Source organism: Mizuhopecten yessoensis, unplaced genomic scaffold (genome assembly GCF_002113885.1).
Source record: "Mizuhopecten yessoensis strain PY_sf001 unplaced genomic scaffold, ASM211388v2 scaffold11159, whole genome shotgun sequence".
Classification (NCBI taxonomy): Eukaryota; Metazoa; Mollusca; class Bivalvia; order Pectinida; family Pectinidae; genus Mizuhopecten; species Mizuhopecten yessoensis.
Genome location: NW_018408909.1, coordinates 349205 through 375966, shown reverse-complemented (window position 1 = coordinate 375966; position 26762 = coordinate 349205). Strand labels below are relative to the sequence as shown.

The window sequence follows — 26762 nt, the reverse complement described above, 5'->3', positions numbered from 1 at the left end:
TCTTCTCAGAAATAATTCATCATTGCTATATTTTTGTCGGAAAACAAGTTTGCTTACAGTCAATCCGATTAAAATCCTATCCTACGTATCACGCGATACGTAGAGAACTAGGATAGGATTTTAATCAGATTGAGGATCCGTAAGTTACTATATTATTTTCAATTAACATGAAGTTATTCAGTGAACAGCTATACTTCCATCTTGTCATTGCTTACCTTGTTAACATATATGTACTGGTATTATCATCAATTACAAGTAAGGGTTACATTTAACACTTTATGACGCCACTAACTTTATATATTAGTATGTATACTATCAGCTAAGAGAACATTTTATGTTAGCTAGCTAAATTTTAAATGAAATTTTAAATATTTTATTAAAATGGGTCATGTATATACATAAGACCCGTTGGAAGACAAAAGTCCAAGTTAACCCGATAAAAAAGGTTCATATATAAAACTTTTAAAAATACAAACAAAACAATAAGATTCGTTTTTTCATATTGCATTTATTTTCTGTCATATTTACTTTTTAATTAAACATGAGCTTATTTATACATAAAACGTCACATAATGAAATGCATGAGATTTGAATTGTTTTTCTTTTAGGGATTCATATCGTCTTGTTTTGTGTGTGATTCCATCATTCATTTTAAAATTAAGTCACAGACTATTTCATTACTATATAGATATATATTTATATGTACATATTTCACTTCCTCTTGGAACAAGTAACAATGTGTACATGACATAATGGACATGCACCAATCATGCAGATTTAAATAATGCTTGCTGCCTCTGACAGTTGAATTCCGTCAGCAAGGAACCATGTGTATACATAACACAGATGAAATTTTATTTGCAACAAAATAATTTGTAAATCTGCCAGAAAATAATCCTCCCAGGTATTTTTTATTTTTACTAAACCTACAAGAAAATAATCCTCCCAGGTACTTTTTTGACAAAGCTTACAAGAAAATAATAATCCCAACTGATTTTGACAACACAAATATTTTATCCTCTAATAATATATAAATAAGTCATTCATCACATGTCATCGATTTTGGTTCTCATTTAAAACTATAAAGCATGAAGAGAAGAAACGTCTGTGACCACGTTTTTGACCTACTGGCCAAAGTACTTTCACTTTTAAATTAACTGTACAAAAATTCATTTACAACACAAGGCTACTAATTTGATGAAGCACTGAGATGAAAATGAACAGAAAATGGAAGTGATGTGTAGATGATGTGAATGAAAATGGTGATGATAACTAAATGACACATGTTGGTTTAAAAAATATCACACAAAGATGTGGAAATGCTTTTCACATTATTACCTACTAACTCAAGGGAGATAATCAGTAATGGATTATGTTGCATGCATCATGATTTGAGATCCCAGTTTAAATGTGATTCCTACAACGACTGGCATCCGTTAGGTCCCCTGTGGGTCTTCCACAACAATACATACTGATTTATTGTGTGAAAGAACTACATTTTGAATTCTAACTTAGGGCAGTGTGACCAATAGGTCTATGTTTTCAATCTACTGTAATACCTTCTGGGTGATCATTGTAGAATTGGCACATCTTACTCACAAACACATTCATTTTATTTTCCTTTTTTAAAGTTCTTTTAAAAGATAAAAAAAATCAGATCCTGAGGTTCTACAGATGGTGAAACATTCTGTAACACAAATGGTCCACATAATTTAGATTTATGACAACAATGGTCACATGATCTCCTAACAACAAATGTTGCGTTGGTATTTGAATTCCCCACAGTTCATGTATGTAGTGGAATGGTAGAAGTTTCTATCAAGCCACGTACAAATCACAGGCGATTGTTTCACTAGCACCCTTACTGCTACTGATGCTGGTCAAAGCATGAGAAGAGACACATTCCACAGCCTTAGAAGGGGGTCCACAGCTGACCCGACAGTGCTCTGTCCTAGCCCTGACATCTGTTTGGGGGGGTGGGTGGGGCTGTTGGTCAGTTGAGGCATTATATTTAATGACTAAGTCCATCTTCACTCTATAACACTAGATTGTGTTACGTTGCTAGTCTTTGTCGTTTAGCAGATGGTGCCTCCTCATCTTCTTCCTCTTCGTCTGAATCTTCGTCTGGATAATCAACCAATCCAACCAGAGTTGGCTATGAAAATAAAACAAAGAAATTACAAAATCAAATTCCTCTAAATTATGGTGTGGTGGAAATATGCAACAATGACAACAAACTAAGGGAGACAACCACTTAGTAAAATGATGCACAATATAATTTCACCCACCCACTTATGTACAGGCCTATACGTATACTAGGATTGATATCCCGTAGCTTTTCACTACCTACATTTGGTTTACTCAGTATCAACATTTTTCGCTATCAACGTGTTGATGGGTAATGTACTGTCCATCAAGTCAACAATTTATGTTTTTTCTCTCTCTATGATCAGAAACAACCTTTTTTCAAGAAGCTGCTAACCTTCACATTTGATGTCAGCCTCACAGTGAAAAATTGTGAAAGTTTAGTTTCTTGGTGTGAAAACTGTAGCTTATTGTCAAATCAATAAATATTTTCATATTTTACGTCATTCTATAAAGCTTTGTTTACACAATCTCAAATCTTTTTAAGAAAATAATTGATGGGAACAGTTTCTGTCGGAATACACTTTTATTAAATATCCTATGAAATGAAATGCTATGTTCTATGACAATACCTATGTTGGTAATTATAAAGGGCTTTGTTAGTGACCTCATCCAAGGTTGCTAAATTTCCAGTTTTTAATGGTCTGTACACAAGCTCTATGGCAAAGGACATTGAATACTTGAAAAATATTGACTGATCAATAAGCTGCAGTTTCTGTGCCTAATTATAGTTTCTAGTTGCCACAATTTTGATACTTGTAAGATCATTTTAGGTGTTAAAACCAACTTACCCGCTTAGCCGTTATGGTGTTTGCTTTCTCTACTGGTGAAGAGGGAACGCTGGGGGAGCAGTTAGGGGTAGGACAGGGGTCGTTCGTGCAGCCTGGACTGTCGGGGCTACCTGGACTGCCTGGACTACCAGGGGGACTATTAGGACTGGCCTCAGGACTTCCTGCCCCAGCTCGCAGGTTGATGTTGATGGTGGGTGAGGACTTATTCAGTAAGCGAGGGGGTGAGTCACGCAGGTCTGCAGGCTGTTCTTTCACTAAAGAGTAAGATATCAATTGTTAATAGGAAAAGTATCAAACCCATTTTTGTTGATGACTAAAACAAGACCAAATCAGAAAGTATTCTCGAATGCGACAACCCACTGGTACGAGTGTGCAGGCTGTCAAAGGTATTTTAAAATTCCTCTTCAATTACCTCATGTTAAAGTGACCTTTGTCATTTCAAATCACAGAAAAGAAGATTTTACTTTTCCAACAGAACTGTCAACACTTTGCAATACCAACTTCCTGTTTGGGTAGGGATAATGTCTCATGACTAGAATTCAAAACTACAAGTTATTTATTCAAATCACTCACTAATTCACATAAAATGGATTTTTTGCATTATTTGTGTTTATTTGTTAATTTGTATTGTTTTGATATGCATCATTATGAGAGTGATGCTATTTAAGGAAAGGTCTGAGCTTCCCTCAGACAAAATTTCAGTCTCAAACAGTTACGTCATTAAAGTGGTCATATGAAAAAAATCCTTTTTGTTATTTAACCAAATTTTTAATTTCTAATTATCATTATTTAATGCTATCTACTTGTATCTCTAAAGTGGGCTATAATATTTATACCTAATATGGATACAATACAGATCTTTCTGACATTTTTGTAAATTGTTTGCATGGTCACATATAGGGATGGCAAAACTGTGACCACTTCTTTTCTATGCCTGTAACCATACCTTTTCTATTGATGGGGTCAAACTCAGTATCCACAGGCTCCCTCTCCACCGTCACCACACAGTTAGGGAACTTAGACTTGAAAAGGTCCGACATGTGGACTGTACAGTCACCATCATCCGTCTCCTCATCCTGGTCAAACCACATCTCCTCTTCCTCGTCCATGGCACGAGCATCCCGTCGGTACCTATTGTTCCGTAAAAGTGATGGCGTCCTGTCAACATTTATAATTAACTTGTAATTTTACCTTTCAGATGTTTTTCTCTCGAATAAGATGGTTTTATTTTCTCCGTTATATTCTGCATGTTAAAAGACGTCACTTATCTGTCAGGTCACATGCATTCAAAATTACCTGAATTTCAATTCAATATCATAATAACCATTGCAGTTTGAAATCAGCTTTTGTTAAGTTGCTGTGTTTCTGTCTGGCTAAAATATTAGCAAAGTAGTGGTTCTTGTGTTTGGATACAAGACTGATCAAGGGGAGGCAAGTCTGCTTCACACACAAAGAATTTGTTATTAAACCTTATTTCATTCAAATAACAAAACAATATTCATCAACCATATCTGTGTGATATTGACCCATGTATTAATAATACACAGTTGTATCAATTTATTCAATTTCAATCACACTAATGTCACGGACACACTGTATGCTGCCTATACTCTAGGTCATGTCTAAAACAAGAGGCCCATAGGGCCTGTATCGCTCACCTTGATATATAAGCAATCATGGCAGAATATTCTCCAAATGAGATCCAAGGGAATATGCCAGACCCCAAGGCCAATCCTTGTAGCATATATATCTGTATTCAATTTTTCATGCCCAGCAATTTTATGTATGGTTATGGGGTGGGTATCTCAACTGTTTCCAAGCTGTGACGCAGAAACTAGGTCCCTACAGTTGTGGCCAGCCCCAGGATCAATTCTAATATCATGACTGCATTTGTCTCTTTTTGGCCAGCATTTGTATAAATAGTTTTGGGGTGGGGATCTCAACTGTTTCCAAGCTGTGACGCAGAAACTAGGTCCCTAGGGGTTCGGTCAGACCCCAGGGTCTATTCTAATATTGTGACTGCATTCGTCTCTTTATGCCCAACAATTGTATATATAGTTTTGGGGTGGGGATCTTAACCATTTCAAAGTTATGACCCAGGGGTTAAGTCTGTAAGGGTGGGGCAAACCCTGGGGTCAATTCTAATATCATGACTTCATTTGTCTCTTTTTGGCCAGCATTTGTATAAATAGTTTTGGGGTGGGGATCTTAACCATTTCAAAGTTATGACCCAGGGGTTAAGTCTGTAAGGGTGGGGCAAACCCTGGGGTCAATTCTAATATCATGTCTGCATTTGTCTCTTTATGCCCAGCATTTGTATATATAGTTTTGGGGTGGGGATCTTAACCATTTCAAAGTTATGACCCAGGGGTTAAGTCTCCAAGGGTGGGGCAGTCCCCAAGGCCATCCTGGAAGCAAATGTGCATTCTTCTCTTTATACTCAGCAATTGTATATGTGGTTATATGGTGGGGATCTCAACTGTTTCCAAGCTGTGACGCAGAAACTAGGTCCCTTCAGTTGTGGCCAGCCCCAGGATCAATTCTAATATCATGACTTCATTTGTCTCTTTTTGGCCAGCATTTGTATAAATAGTTTTGGGGTGGGGATTTCAACCGTTTCAAAGTTATGACCCAGGGGTTAAGTCTGTAAGGGTGGGGCAAACCCTGGGGTCAATTCTAATATCATGTCTGCATTTGTCTCTTTATGCCCAACAATTGTATATATAGTTTTTGAGTGGGGATCTCAGCCGTTTTAAAGTTATGGCCCAAGGAATATGTTTCCAAGGGTGGTGCCAGACCCTAGGGCCATCCTGGAAGCAAGTGTGCATTCTTCTCTTTATACTCAGCAATTGTATATGTGGTTATATGGTGGGAATCTCAACCATTTCCAGGCAATAAACTTTTTTTTGTCCCACCCCTTAGCCCGGGGGGTCAGCCCCATTATTTGTACAATTTTGAATCCCACCACCTAGGAGTGCTTCCAGTCTAATATGGTTGATATCCATCTCTTAGGTCGAAAGAAGAAGGCGCTTAAAGCAATATATCCAAATTGCCCCCTTTTTGCCCCGCCCCTCAGCCCCTGGGGGGTCAGCCCAACCATTTGTACAATTTTGATTCCCCACCACCTAAGGATGCTTCCAGTCAAATTTAGTAAAATTCCAATCAGTGGTTAAGAAGAAGAAGTTGTTTAAAGAAATTGTTGAAGGACGGACGACGGACGCCACGGTATGGCATAAGCTCACCTTCGTCCTTTGGACCAGGTGAGCGAAAAAAACCTCTTGTAATTTTGCTTTGCTTTTTCAATAAGTGACATTTGAGTTCGAGGTAAATCACATTTCCTGCATGCGATCTCATTTCCTATAGATGTTTTCACATTTTCTCTATAAAGTTTGCATATATGTATATTTTCATTTTCTCTGAGTTGGTTCTCATTTAATATATGTTCTCATGCATCTTTCCTCTACAATTCTTTACATTAAGTATGTCCTCATTTCCTGTCTCCATTTTGTCTACTTTTCTTCTCAAATATATATTCATTTTCTGTATTAAGTCGCTTGTCATTCCATAATGACCTTTTTTGCACGCGATCCAACAAGTTTTAGACAAAACTTTTGCACTAAAGTCACTTTATAATGTGCTAATATCTTGTCATGGGTAAAAATAACTACATTTAAAATTATGTGTCCAACAATCATGTGTAAATTTGTTCAATATTATATAAATGCTTTTCAAACTTGAACCACAAATGTAAAGGAACCAACATTCCAGTCTTTTACATTGTGAATGCTCCCAGTTCTGAGTCACATTGCATACTGTTGGATATACAATGAAGATAGAAATTTCCAACTTGAAATATTCCTCGATAAAAACATACAAAATCAAACTATCCCATTTATAACAATAACGTATAAACAAGTTCTACATACCCATCAAGACTGGCCTTTTCTTTGAGTCTCTCTTGCTGTTGTTCATATCTCATTTTGAGGGACTTGAATGTCGTCACATATGTAACAACTTCTAAATCTTTGATATGACTTTCTACTACATGGGAACATAAGGATTTAATATCTTCCTGTAAAAATATAGAGACAATGCATTCATTTCAGATTTGTGCAAAACAAACACATACTGCAAACTGTGTATTAAGTCTAGTGAAGTAGGTTTTTCTTACCAACAAGACAGCATAGAGGGTCAAAGAGGAACATAACAAAGGATATAAGGTATTTAAATTAAAGACTGTTTGAAATTCAGATTCCTTCATTTTGGCCAAAATACATGAATTTGTATATATTTCATTTCATCCGTTATTATATACTGCAGCATGTGAAGAATTACTTTTAGACATATGATCTGAAGCAAAATATTTTCAATAATAATTCAATTCAGAGAAGAAATGAAAACATCATTTCATAACATTAAGGATAGAAAATCTCAGAAACCTGGCATTAAGTTATTTACCATATGAACAAAAAATCATCATACAGAAATGTAATGCTGATTATAACCAATTTACTTTAGCAAATCAATAAATTTGTAGATAACTTGTTTCTTGAACAGCCCGACTTACCAGTTTAACATATTCAAATAATTCTATGATTGCCGAGTTCAGCAGATTGTATCTGTTGCCATTGTCTTTGAATGCATCTACTACAGGTTTGAATAGACAACCTTTCACTATATATCTATTGTAGAAGTCTTCCTTCAGTCCAATTATCTTTCTCATGAACCGCAGCGCACCTGCAAAAATAAGTACAAGTTTTAATTTTCAACAATTATTTAGTGAACAAATATTTTTCAATTATTTAGTGAACAAATATTTTTTGACATTTTTGACTTATTTTACAAGAGATTTATGACCTTCAGACATGGAACTTTTTTCCAGTTTATGATGCATGTGGTAGAGGAAGGGGCTATGTGTTGAAAGATATGCCCAAAGCAATAACAGGAGTTCGGTAAATTTATGCATGTAACTGTATATGTACATCAATTACAGCGAAAGTAAAATAGAGGCAGGTAAAAGTGACACTACGTGTACCTTTAACACCTTGAGATTCACTGGGCAATGTCATGCATGATCAATGTTTACTGTCTTATTGAATCTTACAGTAATGTAACTAGAAGTGAAATATTCTGAAAAGGGAGGTATCATAGTTCATTGGGTATATGAGTTTTTCTTCTCCAAAGGAGGTCAATATCAATTTTGTTCATAATCATACTTCAGTAAATCTAACTGTTCACTGCAGAGGCTTTACCCCCAGTTAATGTTCTGTTAAAAGGAATCATTCAGAAAAGGAGAACATTTTTATTACTTAAAATAACAATGATGTGGCCTGATCCCTACTAACATATTGATATCATTAATTGATTCTTTATAATTGAAAGGGAATCCCATTTTCAGTGAAACAAATATTTGTAAAAGATAATACATGTCTAAAGAAAATTGCTTGGTGTTTTTTTCAAAATGTAAAGGTCTAAAACTTACACAATGCCACAAAGGCGTGCCTGGACTTGAGGAGGACTAGGACTCTGCGTAGCAAGTCTTTGCTTATGATGTAGTTTTTGATATGGTAAGTGTGGTGCTCAACACAAAAGGTAAGTAACTCTAGGATCAGGCTTGACAGCTGGGCTGTTTGGAAATCATCTGAAATCACACAATATTGTCAAACTTACAACAATGATTCCTTTCAGTAGCAGTGCATAGATCTAGTTAAGTGAACTTTGAAAAAAGATTACTTGGTATTCTGTTAATTATTTCGTATAAATAATTGCATTAAAATAGCATGATTTGTCCTATCATGCAGATAAAAAAATGTATAACCAATGTTTGGCTTTTCTTATTCAAAACTTAAGTTTACATGTCTGCAAAAAAATACATATTGTTGTAATTGTGATTTTTCTTTATTTTCTCCAAATGATGTAAATTCAGGATTAGGAAATTGGTGAAAGTCTGGTGGCAAATATTCAGTTTAACCATCATAAAAGTAACATTTGTAAAAGTTGTATAAGGATATTACATGAATAATGTATACCATTTTAGCTCCCTACAAAACCGTGAATACAAGGGATGATTAATAATGTATAACTCACAAATGATACCTTTGCTTGGCCTTTCGTCAACAGTGTTGGCAAATAATGGAGCGGTCAAAACATGCATGCTGCGTTTGTAAAAGAAACTCAAGAACTCTGTTTTTTCAGTTTTCTGAAAATAAACAACACCTTAGTTCATAAATTTATAACTCAAAGCAAACCTGAATGAACCTAAACTGAATGAATGCTGCAATGAAATTACCGAATCGGTTTAGCAAGTTGGCCTAATGCGGCATATAACATTTTTAGGATGTTCAATTACTGGAAAATTTCCCATGCTTTCAGTAGTGATAGCTGTCAAACCAAAATTTGTTTAGACCGTTTTTTAATCAGTTAGTGACATCATTTTGCAATAAACAGAAAGATAACTTTCCTATACACAGACAAACAGTTTGCAATATGACAAATTCTATCATGGTAAGGAAGAACTTCCTATGGTAATCATCATGAGAAAGGGCACACCCTTACATTTGAAGTAGCCAGCATGTTTTCAGGATCAATAAGTAAACGCAGAATTCCCATCAGCTGCACCGCTCCTCCTAATTCTAAAATAGATAAATTTTTTACAAAATATTGGTGAATAGTTTTAAATGTTTTTAATACTAAACTACTTTATGACAGAATTTTCCAAACCAACAATTCATTTGCATCTCATCTTCAAAAGTTTTAATGACAATTAATTCAGAAAACTAATAATTCTTTCCTCTAGCGAGGATGTTGTACAATTTCAAATATTCCAGTAGGAAAAGCAGTTGAGATTAAATTACCTGGGTCGGTATCATTGATCATCTGTTCGATGACTAGATTGATGAGAAGGTCATCCTGAAAAGAAAATATTTGTTATTATCAACAATTTCTATTGAGAATTGTTTTTGTCACAACAACGAGTATGGAAGTTTACAAGTAACATGGTAATTACAATTCTGATAAATTGGCTGAAAAGCATGGAATCTTGAACTATTTTTCTGTGCTAATTGCAATGTTTCCTTCAGAACCAGCCAAATCATTCAGTTGACAAAAACGGCATATTATAAAACAAATCTTACAATGGGATACTCAAACTGTCATACTAAACATTATGAACCATGAGATAGTCTGCTGGAAAATTTCTGAACAAGGACAAATTACTTTGATACTTAAACAAGTATTCTGTTATTTCAATTTTCTCCTTTTTTTGTTAAATGCCAGTTTTTGTCCGAAAAAACAGTGACCTTGAGCTATTTTTTCAAAACATATGTAAGTCTTGGGAAGTATAAATGTCCTTGCAATCATTCAAAATAGTTCACCAACCCCTCTGTTTATATACGTGATAAGCATGGCCGAATTGTTTATTAGGAAGTATCATTTGTGACTGTAAAGACAAAATGTCTGATACACAACTGCATAAATAATCTTGTAGTGATTCATAAAAAGAACTGAGATTCCCATACATCATCATGACTTTGGCCTTCTCGAAGAATGAATTCCCGGACCATGGACGGACTGAACTCCACTATATAAGAAAATATGTCAATGGCTGCTGCTTTCATCCTTGTGTCGTCTAGACCCTGAAAAATAATAAGATAAATAATTTTAAATCACTGCTGTTTTAAGGGTCTAATGCTCCAGTTATCCATAAATCATCTGACTGTACTACTAGAATCAATCCTTTTACATGTACTGTCAAAATGTATGATGACACCACCAAAGGAAAGCCTCAAAAATGGTCCCGTAACAGAGATCACCTCTTAGTACATTATCATTTTATATATAGTAAACTCATCACAGAGAGGATTACTGAAAAGAGTTGATCCCTGGAGAAGATTTGATTTTGTGTATAAGGTTATTGAAATTGGGTTATGCTTCTGAACAAAATAACCCAATTTCAATAACCTTATACACAAAATCGAAACCTGCTCCTGAGATCATCACTTTTCAGTAATCTTATCATGATCATTTATCATATTCCTCAATATAAGCAAAGATGATTATTCTTTGCGACCTTTTCAATAAAAGTTCAGCTGTTTTGGAAATATGTATGCATCAAGGTTTTACGTTATACGTTAACAATGTACATATCACAACTTTTCAAGGCTTACTGTCTCACTCTTTAAATTCCTTAATATTATCCATATCGTCCTGTAGTAACTACATACAAATAGGAAATGATTCTCAAACACTACAATATCCACAAGTATATATACTGTAGTGTAATTTAAAACTGAAAACCACTATGCCAATCGGTCTAAGCTTGTTGTACATATACCTAGACACACCACAGAAATATTTTAATTTCTGCATCTTTCGAAAAACAAATTGTTCAATCTTAGTTGGTGATAAAAACTTACCAGAATAATTTCTATAGCTGATAAAACTCCTAGGACTGATAACGTCTGAAAGAGGCAAGGTAATAGTTTGATTACATCCAAAATTCATCACACATGGGCCAGTCCTTTTATGCGGACCAACCAGTTTGTCTATTTTTCAAATGCAATATTTAAGGGGTAAAAACTGAAGGATCTTCAGATTTTAATACAGGCCTTAAATGTCTTTTCTCAACAAGTATGGTCCAACCACTATGAACACAATCAACGAAAGCGACCCATATACAATCAGTCACGATGTTGAACAGATTTCAGGTATCACACAGTTTTAATTGTTTAACTTCATTGTCAAAATCTATGACTGATATAAGGTTAAAACTGTTTTATTACTGTGATAAATATGACTTATGTTTAAAGATTGTCAATATTTAAAAAGCAAAACTATCTCTAGATGAATCTTTTTCAAGTAGCAACTTAGGATATTTCAGAGTAACGCCTGTCTCAAATGAACATCGCTGGCATTATTATTTCATAAAGAATGTTTCCAGTTGATTAATTAATGTACACAGTACACTAATTTCTTCTTACAATAGATGTTGATATCCTCAGTAGGAATTAATTTCATAACATCACATCATTTTTTCTGCTGGTTTGACTTTCACAAGCTCCTATATTATCATATTTACACATTGTGACATTGCAATTAATGTCACACAATTTTAGGAAATTTTAGAACAGTGCTGATACTGTTAAGCACTCCCACATACATTTCCACAAATTCAGCACAGTAGAACCAAGTTAAGGTTGGTATTTAAAGTATTCAGACACAGATCTTTAACAAGTATACTTTAATTGATAAAAGAGCCTTGCTTTCTCTTACACACCTTGAAGAAAGAATCTCGACTCTGTGGCTGTAGTGTCTGGGAAAAAGTGCAGAACTCCTTGAGAAAGAGGATGAGATCACGTCTAACATTGTCATCTGTTTCATCATCTGTCAACTCAGCAAAGAGGGTCGTCAGAAACTTTTCATCCTCCTGTAAAATCAAAATTATTATTGATGAAAACAGACAAACTTATACATACAAATTATTTTTAAGTGATTAAGCAATGTAATATAAACCACACTTTAAATTTCACGACTTTTTTTTCAAAAATTTGCCTTGTTTTGTCAATAATTCCTGTAAACCAGATTAAAATCCTAAAATTAAAGCTTATTCAACATATACATAGAAACAAAAATATTTGGTAACATAAGTTTCATTGTGTAGTAGCTATAGTGTTTTTTTGAGGGGGCATATTAGGGGCCAAATTTTCCTCGGGAGTTGTATAGATGTCCTCAACAAAAAATAATAAGCATCATATATCCACAAACAAATATTTTCAAACTTGTATATGTATTTTACCATTTTAATTCCTTTGCAATGTTTGGTTCCATGAAAATACAAATATTATAATACACTTATGAAAGCATAGTTTATATTTAGTAATAGTTAGTACAATATCAGGATTACTCAAAATGAACTGGGTCGCTTGGTTGTTCAGGAGAAGGTTTAATAATGTTTCTCAACACTTTTGACATTCGACCCTTGTGATCTTGGAAGAAGGTTTCTGTCATTGGTGTATATAATCAAAGTTCTATTGTAGCCAGGAGAAACAATATATTTGTACTAGGAATAACCAACTACAGTGACTTTTTAACAAACCAGCTGACCACTAGGTTCCAAAAAAGAAAGGGCCCATGATCTTGAACATTAGGTGTTACACTGCATACATTTCTTATACCTAGTTATTAGTATCAGGGTTTTTTTGCCTGCAGTTTTACAGGTTGCTTCCCCTAGCAAAAAGTACTGTATTTTCTCAAAATGTGGGGAAATTTAAAATGATTAATATTTCCGAATTCATGCAGAAACAGGCTACTGTAAAATGCAGGTAAAATAACAGTGAATATCAAAATATCTCAATATGAAATGGATTATGCAATACAGGGCACATAGGCAATGGCGACTCTTAATAAACTAAAGCTGAAAAAAATACACACTGACTATGTACAGATGCATTCAGCATGAGGGCTGACTAGGCTGTAAACTTTACAAAACTTCTGAACCAACACAGTGCATTACATAATATCTCCATTATTTTTATATGTCTCTAAAATAGTAAATGCATATGTAAAACATATCTAATTCAGTCTTAAACTTTTGTAGCATGACTATTTAACAAAAGTTTGACAGTGAGCAAGGTGGGATAATAATAAATGACCCTGGGTCATACACTAGGCTGCAACATATAAGTGACAAAACGACTCTGGGGTAAATAACTTTGGGTGTTTTTTTTTTTTTTACCTCTACAGAGACCTGTAACAGTCCATACAAACGAAGTGGTATTGGTGTAATGACGAGGAATGCATGTACACCCTACACCCATGTAGATTGTAGTGCAAACATATACAATCAGTCAAATTATGCTCGAATGTGCCATTTAACACACAAAGTTTATGGACAGTGACAAACTCAGTGTCCCTTTTGAGATAAATACACTGAAATAAGGTGCTTTGAAAGTTGTTAGCAGGAATTAATTCAGATATCAATGCGTTGCCAATCAAGACTTTTGGAAGCGAGAACTTGCAATTGCCTAAAAGGGTAGTGGTTGCTATTGGATATTTTCTGTGTTTCGATGACTATACAACTATAAATGAAGTCTGATTAACTTTCAAATTATACTGAAAGATAATCAATGATCTGCTTACATTTTTCAGGACATGTCTCAATGAAATAACAAGTGTTATAATACAGGTCTTTCAGTAGACCCTTAAGAACATTTTATTGGCACCCCAAAATTAGCTACGACTTTCAAGTTTAAAATGATATGTGCTGCGACTCCTCAAGTTTTGAGGAAAAGTTATTTCACTTACGAAATTGCTAAATGTGAAGGGTCAAATTGAGGGCTGGAACGGGTAACCGAGTACCCGGTTGCAGTTAGGTTACAAGTACTGCCCTGTTAGCTAATCCACGTACCCAAAACCCATCCTAAAATATAGGTCAGCATTTATCGACATCTGGGGCAGAAATGTCACTCCTGACTGCTGATGGACAGACCTCGAAAACACTCGTGATCAGTATACTTGCTTCACTATTGAGTGCATGTTAATAAACTTTGAATGTAAACATAATATCTACTGATATTCTTCTGTTCAATAATGTAACTCATCATTCACCCACAGCTATGGTCAGTGTTTCGACCAGAAGTGATGCACAGAAATATGTGCGAATAGCGTTGACAACACATAGGAGTGAAGTAAGACTGAATACTTCCCTGTCAGGAGGCTAGTCCGAATTATTCTGACGTTTTATCGACTTTTTTCATATCGGTCTGTCGTCGATTAACCTCAGAACTCCGGCCCTCTATAATATGCGGGAAATATGCGAAGCGCACTTCAAACTGATATTTTAGAAACAAATCGTCACTTTCACACACATGTCGCACATGGATCGAAAGATCTATTCTTTATGTACTAGGTGGTATCAATAACATGTTTCAAAGATTATTACGAAAAGTATTTTCCAACGTTTTTTATACCAACCTATATTTTTAATGAAAATTAGGCCATGAGCAATGTCACATGACTTGATGAGATCTTGCGTTACCGAAGGTATTTCCCAACGTTATGACGTAGGCCGGCAAGATTTTAGTCACGTGGCATTGGAAGGCGGGGCTATCAAAAAACTAAAGTAAAACAGGGTAAGTTTGAAAAAATATATTTTTAGTGATTGTATTGGTTGTTTGAGGCATGTTATGTATGTTAATCTTGTGCATAAAGAATAGATCTTTCGATCCATGTGCGACATGTGTGTGAAAGTGACGATTTGTTCCTAAAAAAACAGTTTGAAGTGCGCTCCGGGCGGGTCGCATATTTCCTGCATATTATAGAGGGCCGGAGTTCTGACGTTAATCGACGACAGACCGATATGAAAAAGTCGATAAAACGTCAGAATAATTCGGACTATCAGGAGGCTAGCATTATGTAACCAATTCATATTTTTTTTGGGAATTTGCAACGTTTTACATCTTCATTCACAAGACAGAAGTATTGAGTTATCTTTGTTTATGCATTTAATGAATTAAGTAATATTATTTTATCAAAATAATGAGCCATTGGTGGCCGTATTTCATTGCACAAGCGAACATGGTTACCCGGTTTCAGTTAGGATAAAGCACACACGGTTATCCGAGTGGCGTTTTTCTAACCGTTGCAGCCTTTGTCAAATTAAAGCTGTTATATACCGTTATAATAATGATTTGAAAGGATCCGAAGTAGAATCCCAGAAAACAAGGACAATAAAGGTCTGAATTATGTAAATGTATTCCTAAAGCAGAGTTCCAAAAAGAAACCAATGTTCAAAGTCAACTGACCACCACATGGTCCTCAGTCAGCTATTGCAAGCCTATGGTTTACACACCAAACCTTATTGTTTTCATTTCAAACTTACCTGAATCATACTGACAATTTCTACTTTGTTGAAAAAGATGAAAGATGTCAGCGTCGAGAGCATATTTTCCTCAAAGACTGAGGGTGTTGGTAATATCACATCTTGAATGTACTGAACTCTGTATGTCTGATGAATTTTATTGAGAAGTTCCTGATTTGTGATTGGTATGACTTCCTTGAATTTGGCAGTGTTCCGTAGGTATTCTCTGTGCTTGGCTGGTTGTGGTAGTGATGGATCATACTCCAACACCCCAACAACATCAAATATTGTTTCATCTGCAAACACAATTTCAAACAATTCGTTTTTGTTCAATAAAAATATACTCTTGAAGATCTCATACAGGTGATGGAGACCATCAATGTTCTCCAAGTCTTCACACATATGAAACAAGTCCAGCAATTTCTTAATGTAGCCATCAGTTTCTATTGCGTAGAAAAGCTTCTCTCTACGTATAGGTGACGGAAGCACACTGCTGAAGAGTTCTGAGATTTCATCCAGCTTACTCAGCTCACAAGCAGGTAACTCAATAGGTGGGGCAGCATCAGGCATTTCATCGAAACGTTCATCTTCAGACTCCTCTACTATGTCCTGGGTAATGTCCACAGATGGGTCTTTTCCTTGTACCTGTAAAATCAAAAGGCTTTCTATAATTTCTTTATGCTTCATCAACAAATACAGTTTGCACTCTAGCCCTTTTACATGCAATATATATAAAAAAAATCACCCTTTTATCTTGGTCATGGCACAAGATTGTTTCAAAGCATAACAACAGTAGCTCTATTACTATGGTTTCTATAAAATGATAAGGGAAAGCCTTTTCTAAATATGGCTCACAAGCAGGCAAAATATTGATCTCTTACTGGTATAAAATTGGACCCTTGCATTTTTTTCTTTTTTTAGAATATTAATACTAATTCATAATCATGATAAATTACCTTTATTATCATTGTTAGAAAACTAGAAGCACCAGGCTGTTATAGTTATTTTAGGAGAGGTGGCAAAGAAAATGTCCTTTAGATTTTCCTCATTTTACTTACCGAGCAGATCTTTTCCCAAATTTCATCACAACCAGCCTTTTCTTGGAAACTCAGAGCCAAGTCATAATTGTCAGCTTCTGACCATACAATCAATGTTTCCTACAAACAAAAATTCATTGAACAGTTAAAAATTGAAGGATAAAGAAAGCATTTATTAATCAATTTTATCTGGGGAAAATGTAGTTATTGAAATTGATCCAAAAATATGAATAACAGTTTTTGTTTAACATTTGTCCATTATCATAAAATTAGTTATAAATGAACTCTCCCCTGGCATGCATTGCAACATTCCTTCTATCCTTTTGAAAAACAACCAGAATAATGTTTCGATCACAACTCAATGGCTTAGAAATCTCAGTCAATTTTATAACTACACAATCCATGATCTGGTCTGGTGATTATTTCTGCATTTACCTGTTGTTTCTGATAAGCAGTGTCTGGCTGAATCTTTGATTCCAACAAGATTGAACCTGGAAAAACAAAATTAATACATCAGGTATAATAAAGCATATGTTTGTTGCTTTTAATTGTATGTTTACCTCTATTGATACACTAGCTTGGGCTTTGTTTCATACTAAATATCCAATATAAATCTATTCAAATTTAGCAAAGCTGGCTAATATAGCAAAATTATTGCCTCAACAAATATTTGCATTTTGAAGGTTACAGGTATGTCGCATGAAGACAAATATTTAAAACAAAATATTCTATTTAATTATTCCATATGGCCTTTACAAAATAAACACAATAAGTGCATTCACAATGTCAAGTTAGACCATTCCAAAATTCGAAGAATCCTTGAGAGTGAACACATTTGTGAAAAGTGGGAGAGAGGTGCTACAGATTTTAATTGTACATAAACAGAATGCAGAGATTTCAAATTGTGAATGGATGTGGTACTTGATCAAATATACAATTGTAATACATTGTCCACCAAAGTAAATCTGTTATTGGTAAAAATGTGTCTCCAATACGTCACTCATCACACACACACACACTTCTTGCCTAGACATTGATGTTACACACTAATAAAGTGATCTTTGTGAAGTAACCGTAGGCTTTTTACCGATTGTAGCAATAGGACTTAATGTATTATTACAAAATACACTGACATTTTACTCGATTACGAAAAGGACACTGATGCAAACGCAAACATTTGTCCTTACATTCATTTAGTCGGGTCACCGGGTGCACTGTCAACGATGATCTACGTCAATGCAACCACACAAGAAAGACAGAAAACATCAGCTACTTTGAAGGCCATGGGAAAATTTTATAATGTGAACTATATCTTGATAATCTTAACGTAAATGTTGATAGTTTAGGGATCTGACGTTACATGTACGTGTGCTTTGTTGTCCATACCGACCACATCATATTCCGGAGAGTGACGGTTGACCTACATCAACATGTTCGTTAGTCTACAATATTTTAAACACGAGGGTGGTAAACTTTTCATCTAATACGGATGACCCAAAAACAGTATAACATTCTGACAACATCTAAATTTACTAACCATCTGTTTCCGATCTGACCAGCAGGGACATTCCTTTCAATCTTTCAACATAGGCCGATGACACATGACCTGTCCCACGATCATCCCATTGCCGGTCTTCATTTAGCATGTACAATTTCACACGCCTTCTTGTACTAGAATCAGCCATTTTCAGGTATCAACTTGGGGACGATCTGATTTTATTTGACAAAAGATGTTGCCCCCGTTGTCATATATAACACTTTTTATCCAGATCAACGAGACATTGGCCGAGATTGAATCCACCGCCACTCGATCTGCAAAATTCAAATTCGCCTATTTATAATTCAATCAAAATGATGTCACAACAAAAATCATTTCACACAATTTGTAAATAGCACACACTAGCATCATAATCTGTTCATACCTTTGGATTTCGAGGGGTTCTTTGTAATAACATTTGCACCATAAACATCGGATTCAGTCCATTATGGTCGCCATCTTGAATGTGTTAAGCTTGTCTACGGGGTTCACAGTTGTATTTCCACGGTTCCCGCGTTTGCTCAAATTTATTGAAGAGTTCTAATACATCAACTGTTCCTTTACGCTGTCACGCTTCATAATTTCTAATATTGTCGTGCGTTCCTGTTAAATTTCTACCATATCATGGTCCAAAAGGATATTTCAAGCTATGAATTGTCACCATATGATGTATATTGCATGTTTTTAATGTCACCGTAGCAGAGAAGTATGTAATATACAGTAGGCCTATACGTCTCTGGCCGTAGTGACCCGCTCTGCTGATTACATGGTGTCAAGTCCTTTCGGTAACAAGACGAAAGTCGTTTCGGGACCTTTACCGGGTCGTCTCGGGACATGTCAAAAGTCGTTTCTTGATTTTTCATTTTTTTTTTTAAGTTTAAACAATCGATTGGATAAAAGTTATTACAACACAGACTTAGATAACAAATCTTATTCCGTGTTACAACCATAGCCTTCTCCCGTCATGCATTTATACATTTACCATTACATGATTTTAATAAATCATGAAAAAATATCACGGACTTAGAATCTAATTCCGTGATAAATATATATAATATTCTCACTGACATAAATACACAACATAAAAACATCCGCTCCGCAAAATATTTACATGGATTTATCGATTCGCATGTCTAAAATATAGTCTACGTGTCTCACGTTTTTACTTTCGTGAAATTTAATTTCAATATAGCAAAAATAAAATGTTTAAAACACTTAGAATCGATTCGTCTCTTAATGTCAATAATGGAGAATATAGTGAATTGAAAACATATTACATGTATTACAATATCAAACAAGGAATCAACCTATCAATAACGAAAGAAATTGAATGTTGAATTTCATAAGTTCCTCTAGATCTGTATTTAATAATGAGATTAGTTTCACCAGGTAACAATTAACACAGAGACACTGTCAATCGGGTAAATGTTGGTAGGTATCCCCTCAAGTTCTATCAATCTGTCCACACTAATGATCCCAAGCACGGGTAGGTCGTGACGCAGGTCGTAGTCTAAAACCATACTTGTGTATTTACAGGACTTTTTATGAAACGGGAGCGAAATGTAATTTATAAATGAAAATTGTATATGTCCCGAAACGACTTGATTAAGTTCCGAAAAATCTTGTGTCATGTCCCGAAACGACTTGTTACCGAAACGACTAGACATATGTAGGCCTAGATTGTCCTAGAAAGTTATCCTCTGTGCAATCATGTGACTCTTAAGGCAGTTAGTGTGTCCATGCGGGGGACGTACGTGTAACGTATGTGTACGTCGCAGCCCCTATAGTATATTGTACATGGAGATAAAATACTGGTCAACAACTGTATTCTGGAGGGGTAGGGGCACCTGTCTGTGCATACTCCCCCTTTCTTTGGGTACAGAGTGGTAAATTATGATTTTAAAAGAAGTACTTACATTTTTTTAAAAGAGGTATGGCGGAAAACTGCCTGTATTTTCCCATACGTCGGCATTTTTGAAAACGGAAAAAAATATTGATGAGTAAATAATTTTTAGTTGCGAAAATGCATGGAATAGATATAAAACCAATTGAATATGCATTTTTGAACTGTTGAGATATTCGGTATTGTTAATATAATACTGCAAATACAGCCATATTCACTATATCTATGAAAGTGACGGGGTTTCCTAGACTTAAAAAATACTTTAAATACTTTCCCATCCGAGGACCAACTTTTGAATAAACTTTTAATCCGTGATGTAATATGCAAAAACAAATCGTATGATGGAAAAGTGGTCCTCCTTTGGGAAAGTGCTCAAAATAATGAAAAACAGGGTTGATCAAGTTTTCAAAACTGCGACAGATGTTTCTTGGGTTAAAGGAGTTTGTATTTCCATGTTCGTCTATATCCGGTGTAACGCAGTTAGCTTGTGACCAGAAATATGAACGGTGTAGGTTCGAATTCACATTCAGTTAGACATTTTTCTTCTTCTTTTTTTTTAAATATTTAGGCAAGTGATCATTTTCCTTAGTAAAGTGAAAAATAGTTTTCAAATCAATGGAACATTTTATCGATATTGATTTATATCTATTGATTTATCTTCTATGGGATCATGTCAACAAATCCCTGTACGCGTGCACAGTACAGCTACGCTTTGTTTTATGAATTGTTTTACCCTCCAATTGGCACTAGTATTTTTATTTATTATCTAAATATAAACAAATGATGCCGAAATACAAAATATACGGGATTGTTGCGTCAGAATAAAAAAAAAGGCAAAGCAAAAAAAAGGAAGTGTTACTATCGCAAAATATTACTGAACATGCGGAAAAATCATCGTCGAGAACAGTCTCATTTATTTTATATGCAGGAAGACTGCAGCACAAAGTTAGGAGCGCAATACACGTGTAAGACATGCTATTCGAAAACTATGTGTAATTTTACCATTCCAGGGTACAGGAAGAACAAAAACAAGATGCGTGCCTTTTAAGAAAACATGAAACGGCATGACGTAGGCAATAGCAATGAGAATTAAATCCTTTCAAACTTGGTAATGATTGTACGATCTTGTGTTTTATACAATAATCTATTCTTAGATACGGGATTCCAATAGAGCTTCCTGTATAGAAGTACGCGTCATAACAGTGCACGGTTGGACGCGCGCACTAGCTATAGCGGGTCATTGATTTGGGGAAACAGGCATAGCAAACCTCCATAGCTCTTTGTTCCGAAACATATCTATACTTGGTTTGAACAATAGATATAATGTTCAAGTTCTTTTAATGTTCGATTTTTCTTTGGCCTTTGGTTATTTTATCATTTCTTTCAAACCACATGTACAATTGAGGCCGATACTATGATTATAGACAAGTAGATTCAGGCAAAGAAGTTGGTCTTACTTTGGGTTTCTAAACTCTTTCCAACGAGCGGAGCGAGGCGTTTGTTTATAAAATAAAATCATACCTCACAAAATATTTTACAGTTACATAAAAAAATATACTTTCACACACTCTCACATCACCATAGCATCAAATAACATCATTGATGCATCATTAATTTATCTCCATCATTTTGACATCATGATTTATCATGATTATTACCATTACATTATTATTATTATTTTCATCTAACCATTCTGACATATTAAAAGAAAATCAAAAATTGTCACCATCGATCATGTTTGATTGGCTTTATACGTCTCTGTTCAAATATTGATTTTGAGTTAAAATGTCGATGTTAGTCTAAATCTGCAACTGAATAAATCAATGATTAAATGTCTTCAGGACCTATTGTAATATTGTGACATAGGCTGTTCTTTAGATACAAGATTCGTACACATATCTTGGAATAATATTAAACTACAATGGTATTTTTACAAAAGCCAAAAGTAAACTAACAGAGCAAGCAAAAAAAGCTTTATATGCATTGTATATTAAGATTAGAAATATTTCCATTCCTGTAGATCTTCAACTGAAATTATTTGATGCACTTGTGTCACCAATTTTATTATATGGATGTGAAATCTGGGGCTATGAAAATACAAAAAGTATCGAAAAAATACACTTACAGTTTTGTAAGGAAATTCTTAACATTCGGAAGAGCACCCCAAATTATATGGTATATGGTGAGTTAGGAAGGTATCCCCTAGAAATTGAAATCAGTGTTAGAATGGTTATGTTCTGGCATAAGCTTATAACGGGTGGATCGAAATTATCTAGTGTAATGTATAAGTTAATGTACAATTTGCACCAGAATTCTTTATTAAGTTTTAAATGGTTAACGTATATACGAGATATCTTAAACAATACTGGATTTAATAATTTATGGACTTTCCAAATATCATGTACAATTAATAGACAATGCTTGAAAAATATCATTAAGCAGAGATTATGCGATCAATTCATTCAAAGTTGGTTTCATGATGTTGAAACCTCCTCGCGAGGGCAAGTTTACTCCTTATTCAAATTTCAGTTTAATATTGAACCATATCTTTTAAAGCTAAATCGTAATGAACGAAAAGTAATATGTAAATTTAGAACATCAAATATAAAATTTCCTATAGAAACAGGAAGATGGAATAGAGTCCCACGCGAGGAAAGGTTATGTCCCCTATGTAATAACTGTGTTGGGGACGAATACCACTACTTATACCAATGTACTAATGTATCTGTTGTAGCTCTTAGACAGCTTTATATACCAAATTATTATTATGTCAACCCAACTTATATCAAAATGAAAGGAACGTTCTCAATTTGTAACACGGTACTCTTAACAAAAGTAAGTAAATTTATACAAAGAGTAATGAAGCTACTTAATATCTAAAATAATTTAGCTAAAAGAATTACTGAAATGGGTTGTTATTGTATGAATTGTATCATGTGTCATATTATGTGAGTACTATGTCCATCAATGTATACTATATATTATGTGACCTCTTGTTACGCACGTATACGTGTGGCGTGAGTGTAAAAATAAAACTTGTAAAAAAACTTTGAATTAATTGGCAACACGGTCACGGATGAGTGATTAGCTTATTCTGATCTACACTTCTTCACAAGACAAGACAAGATAAGATTTTATTCTTTTAAACCACAATTTACATGTGATATTAAGAAAATATACAATGGGTACATTCAAGATAGAGTACGTGCTGTTTTACAGAATGTGACTTACATATTTTTAAATTCTGAACATCCAAGTTTACGCACACTTCACTGGTCAATTCCGTAGAATAATGGCCTTTGTAGAAAATATCCTACTCTCTAGATCTATATTTTATTCATTTATCGGATGAAGGTGACAGGGTGCATATCGCACTTATCATGGAAACGTTTCACCGACGTAAATATATCATTGGTTATCATATCTTATCAAACTGAAGAAAGCGCTTTGAAATTGAACAATTTTATTCGTTTGATACTCTTATTACAGCGCTGTCGGAGGTAATAGTGTTCCGGGTGATTGCTCCGACACACAACACTTTATATGCGCTGGGACCCCAATGTTCATGTATACAAAGTAGCATATATAGATTTTCTCGTATTTGTAGATACAAGTTTACGTTGATAATCAATTATACAAAAAAAAATATGCAAAAAAATATTGTTGAAGCATATAATAAAACAGTTATGGGCTTTTATGCTGGTAAATATGATGTAATATGAACCTGAATAAGCGAAATATAAGAAAAACATGTGTATTACGAATGGTGGGAAGTCCTCAAAATCTTATTGGACAGGTACAAATAGAGGTACTATACTGCACATCACCTCACAAATTCGGTGCCGTCTCACGTAGCATACACGTTGCTTTGGTGATGATGATGACGATGATGATGATTGGTAATGGATCAGGAGGATGATACGTTGGTGATTGATGATTATGATGATAATGATATCTGAGTGTAATCTTGCTTTATCATACTTAAGAAATAATGCTGAATCTGTCCATGAAATAATGCTTAATCTGTCCATGTGTAATCTACTCTCTCTGTCATGTTTTATTTGATTGATGTTATTTTGTTTTACCTGTTGTTACACCCTTTGTGTGTCAGAGCGTAATAAAAAATCTTGAATCTTGAATCTTACATTTGGTATTTCCTATATATACAGGTAAGGTGTTAGGTGTATGCTAGGTGAGATTTGGTGTCAGTTAGAGAACAATAGGATTTAATTACAGGTAAACTATAGTCTGTACTATAAAGTGTCTTACCATATGAATATTTGCTGTTAAACTTTATTTATTTATGATATTGTTTCAACTTTATATATAAAAGACTTCATCATTATATTAGGGAATTTCAGATTTAATGTCCTAACTTTACATATTATTTCTCTTCCCATATTCCTAACTTTTTTCAAGTATTCTTCGTGACCAAATATTCCTCGAAATTACGTAAGTGGTTCCTCTGGTCAAGGCTGTAACATCATTATACCATTTTTTTTTTTAATAAATTCGTCATGTAACCTTGGTTTTCAATGTATGTTTCAAAAATAATTTGCCTACAGTACATGTCTCTTGATATATCCCAATAAGTTCAGCCCGAGTAACTAGTATTTTCTTAATATAATGTAACCATTTAAATCGAAAACGAAGGGTCATTTTCATGTTAACTGTACATCATCTTGTACACCTTACTCAATGATTTTTGCAATATAACGGTAAACACATAATCAAAGTAGTTTTCATTTTCTATTCCGTCTATACCACATGCCGACGGTGTTATTGGCCACGGTATATCGTACCAACATTTCTCTTCAATTTTATCTTACGAAGCCTATTCCAGTAAAGTATAGAATACATGTATTCTCACTAAAAAGTACTTCTTCGCATTCGTTGAGACTGGAAGATTAAGAAATGTTCCTAGAGAACAAAGGCATTGTAAGGAATGTAACTCCACAGACATGAAAGATGAATTTCGCGTTCTGTTAAGTTGTAGTAAATTTCAAAATCTTGCAGTGTGGTTTTCCTTAAGGCTGTTCAGTTGTTAAGTGTCAAAATAGTAAACAGATATGTATGTTAGGGAGATTTATCTTGAAGCTATCTGAACCCTTAACTTAATTGTCTTGTATATAATGTACATCATCTCCATACATTCTCTAAACATCGTTTTGTGTATATCATGTACACCATATAATGGGCCCCCAGCCCAAAGGTTGAATACATCCTGACATTTGTGATGCTATGAATGAAAAGTGAAGTTATAATTATTTTTCCTTTCTACAGTGTAGGTCCGCAGCTTGAGATTGAAATTCTGCAGGTAAGTAACTATAAAAATGAAACAAAATTTAGTCAACTGTTATTTGTTAGATAGAAAGCAGTTACATTTTATCACTTTCAGGAAATTACCACTATATTCATGAAACAACAGGAAATGTCTGTTGGATTAATTCTACCTCCAAGTATGGGTCGTTATTGTGTGCGAAGATCTATTGGATAATTCCTGAATCAAGATGTTTTTTCTTTTCCATCAATATTCATATTTTAAAATAGTTATTGGATAATGGTATTCCCTCATCGAGTAAGTTCTACAGCATTCAGTATTAATTGTTCTCAAAGACTTTTCTCCTCAATAAAACTAAGCAGTGATATGGGCAGCTCGATCATCCTGGGTCAAATTCAAATTTCTGTTGGTTTTCATCCCTGTAGGTCGGGGATCGAGAAAAGAATACGCCTGCTGTTACCCACTGCATGTATCGTAAAAGGCGACTAATGTGGGAACCACCTGCAGAATTGGGGATTTGCTTTTGTGCCCTCTTTTTGGCAACACAAAAGGGACAAAAATAAATCTGTGCCATTGCAATACTTGGGATCTTCATCTTTCTTTCTATTTCTAACTACCTTTTAGTTCCTAGTGCCTTGTTTGGCGAAACCTTACTTATGTCTTTAGTGTTGAGCGTTCTCCCAGGTGAGGAAGGCAATGTGTTCTGTCTCCTGGCCAGGACATACCAAAGTCCTTATAACTTTCAGCATTGAGGGTAATGACAACAACTGGTTCACCCGTTGTCAGTATATAACTATTATGTGACCGGGCGGAATGCTGAGCTGGGTGCATTCGGCATGGTATTTCAGTGAGATAGCACAATAAAGTCGGCATCAGATCCGCACGATCACGAGGAGGCAATCACACCACCATAAACCATGCCTCACACACACACACACACACACACACACACACACACACAAGCACGCATGCACAACAATGAATAAACATTGTGCATTCTACTATATAATGTACAATGAGAACAAAGGATGATGCACACATGTGTTTTAACTGATAATAAATAGTATGATTAATTTATATCCTGTATAAGGACTTTCCCCAAAAATCATTTCAGCACTATTTTATTACACATTTTCCTTGTTTCCTTCCTGTCTCGGGAACACGTGTCCTTGCATCTTACGGAAAATGTCCACCGTTTGTTCTACAGCTATC

At 34.8% G+C, this 26762-nt stretch overlaps 1 protein-coding gene across 3 annotated transcripts; it reads right to left on the bottom strand.

Annotated features, from left to right (window-relative positions):
• Positions 1-488: 488 nt before the first annotated feature.
• On the bottom strand, positions 489-18874 carry LOC110467080 (serine/threonine-protein phosphatase 4 regulatory subunit 3A-like). 3 transcript variants are annotated; one of them, XM_021523985.1, is made up of 17 exons: positions 18752-18874; positions 18367-18641; positions 17265-17320; positions 16851-16949; positions 15814-16437; positions 12211-12360; positions 11351-11395; positions 10454-10570; positions 9791-9845; positions 9492-9568; positions 9024-9135; positions 8419-8577; positions 7504-7673; positions 6863-7008; positions 3883-4067; positions 2937-3190; positions 489-2155 (listed from the first exon to the last, which is right to left on the bottom strand). In XM_021523985.1, the coding sequence occupies exons 2-17, from the start codon at positions 18512-18514 to the stop codon at positions 2054-2056; spliced, it is 2499 nt and encodes an 832-aa protein (XP_021379660.1). In that variant the 5' UTR covers positions 18515-18641; positions 18752-18874; the 3' UTR covers positions 489-2053. The 3 variants fall into 3 exon arrangements, with proteins under 3 accessions (XP_021379660.1, XP_021379658.1, XP_021379659.1); XM_021523983.1 differs by having other exon boundaries at positions 3883-4094; positions 18752-18871; XM_021523984.1 differs by having other exon boundaries at positions 3883-4094; positions 9033-9135; positions 18752-18871.
• Between the last annotated feature and the right edge of the window lie 7888 nt (positions 18875-26762).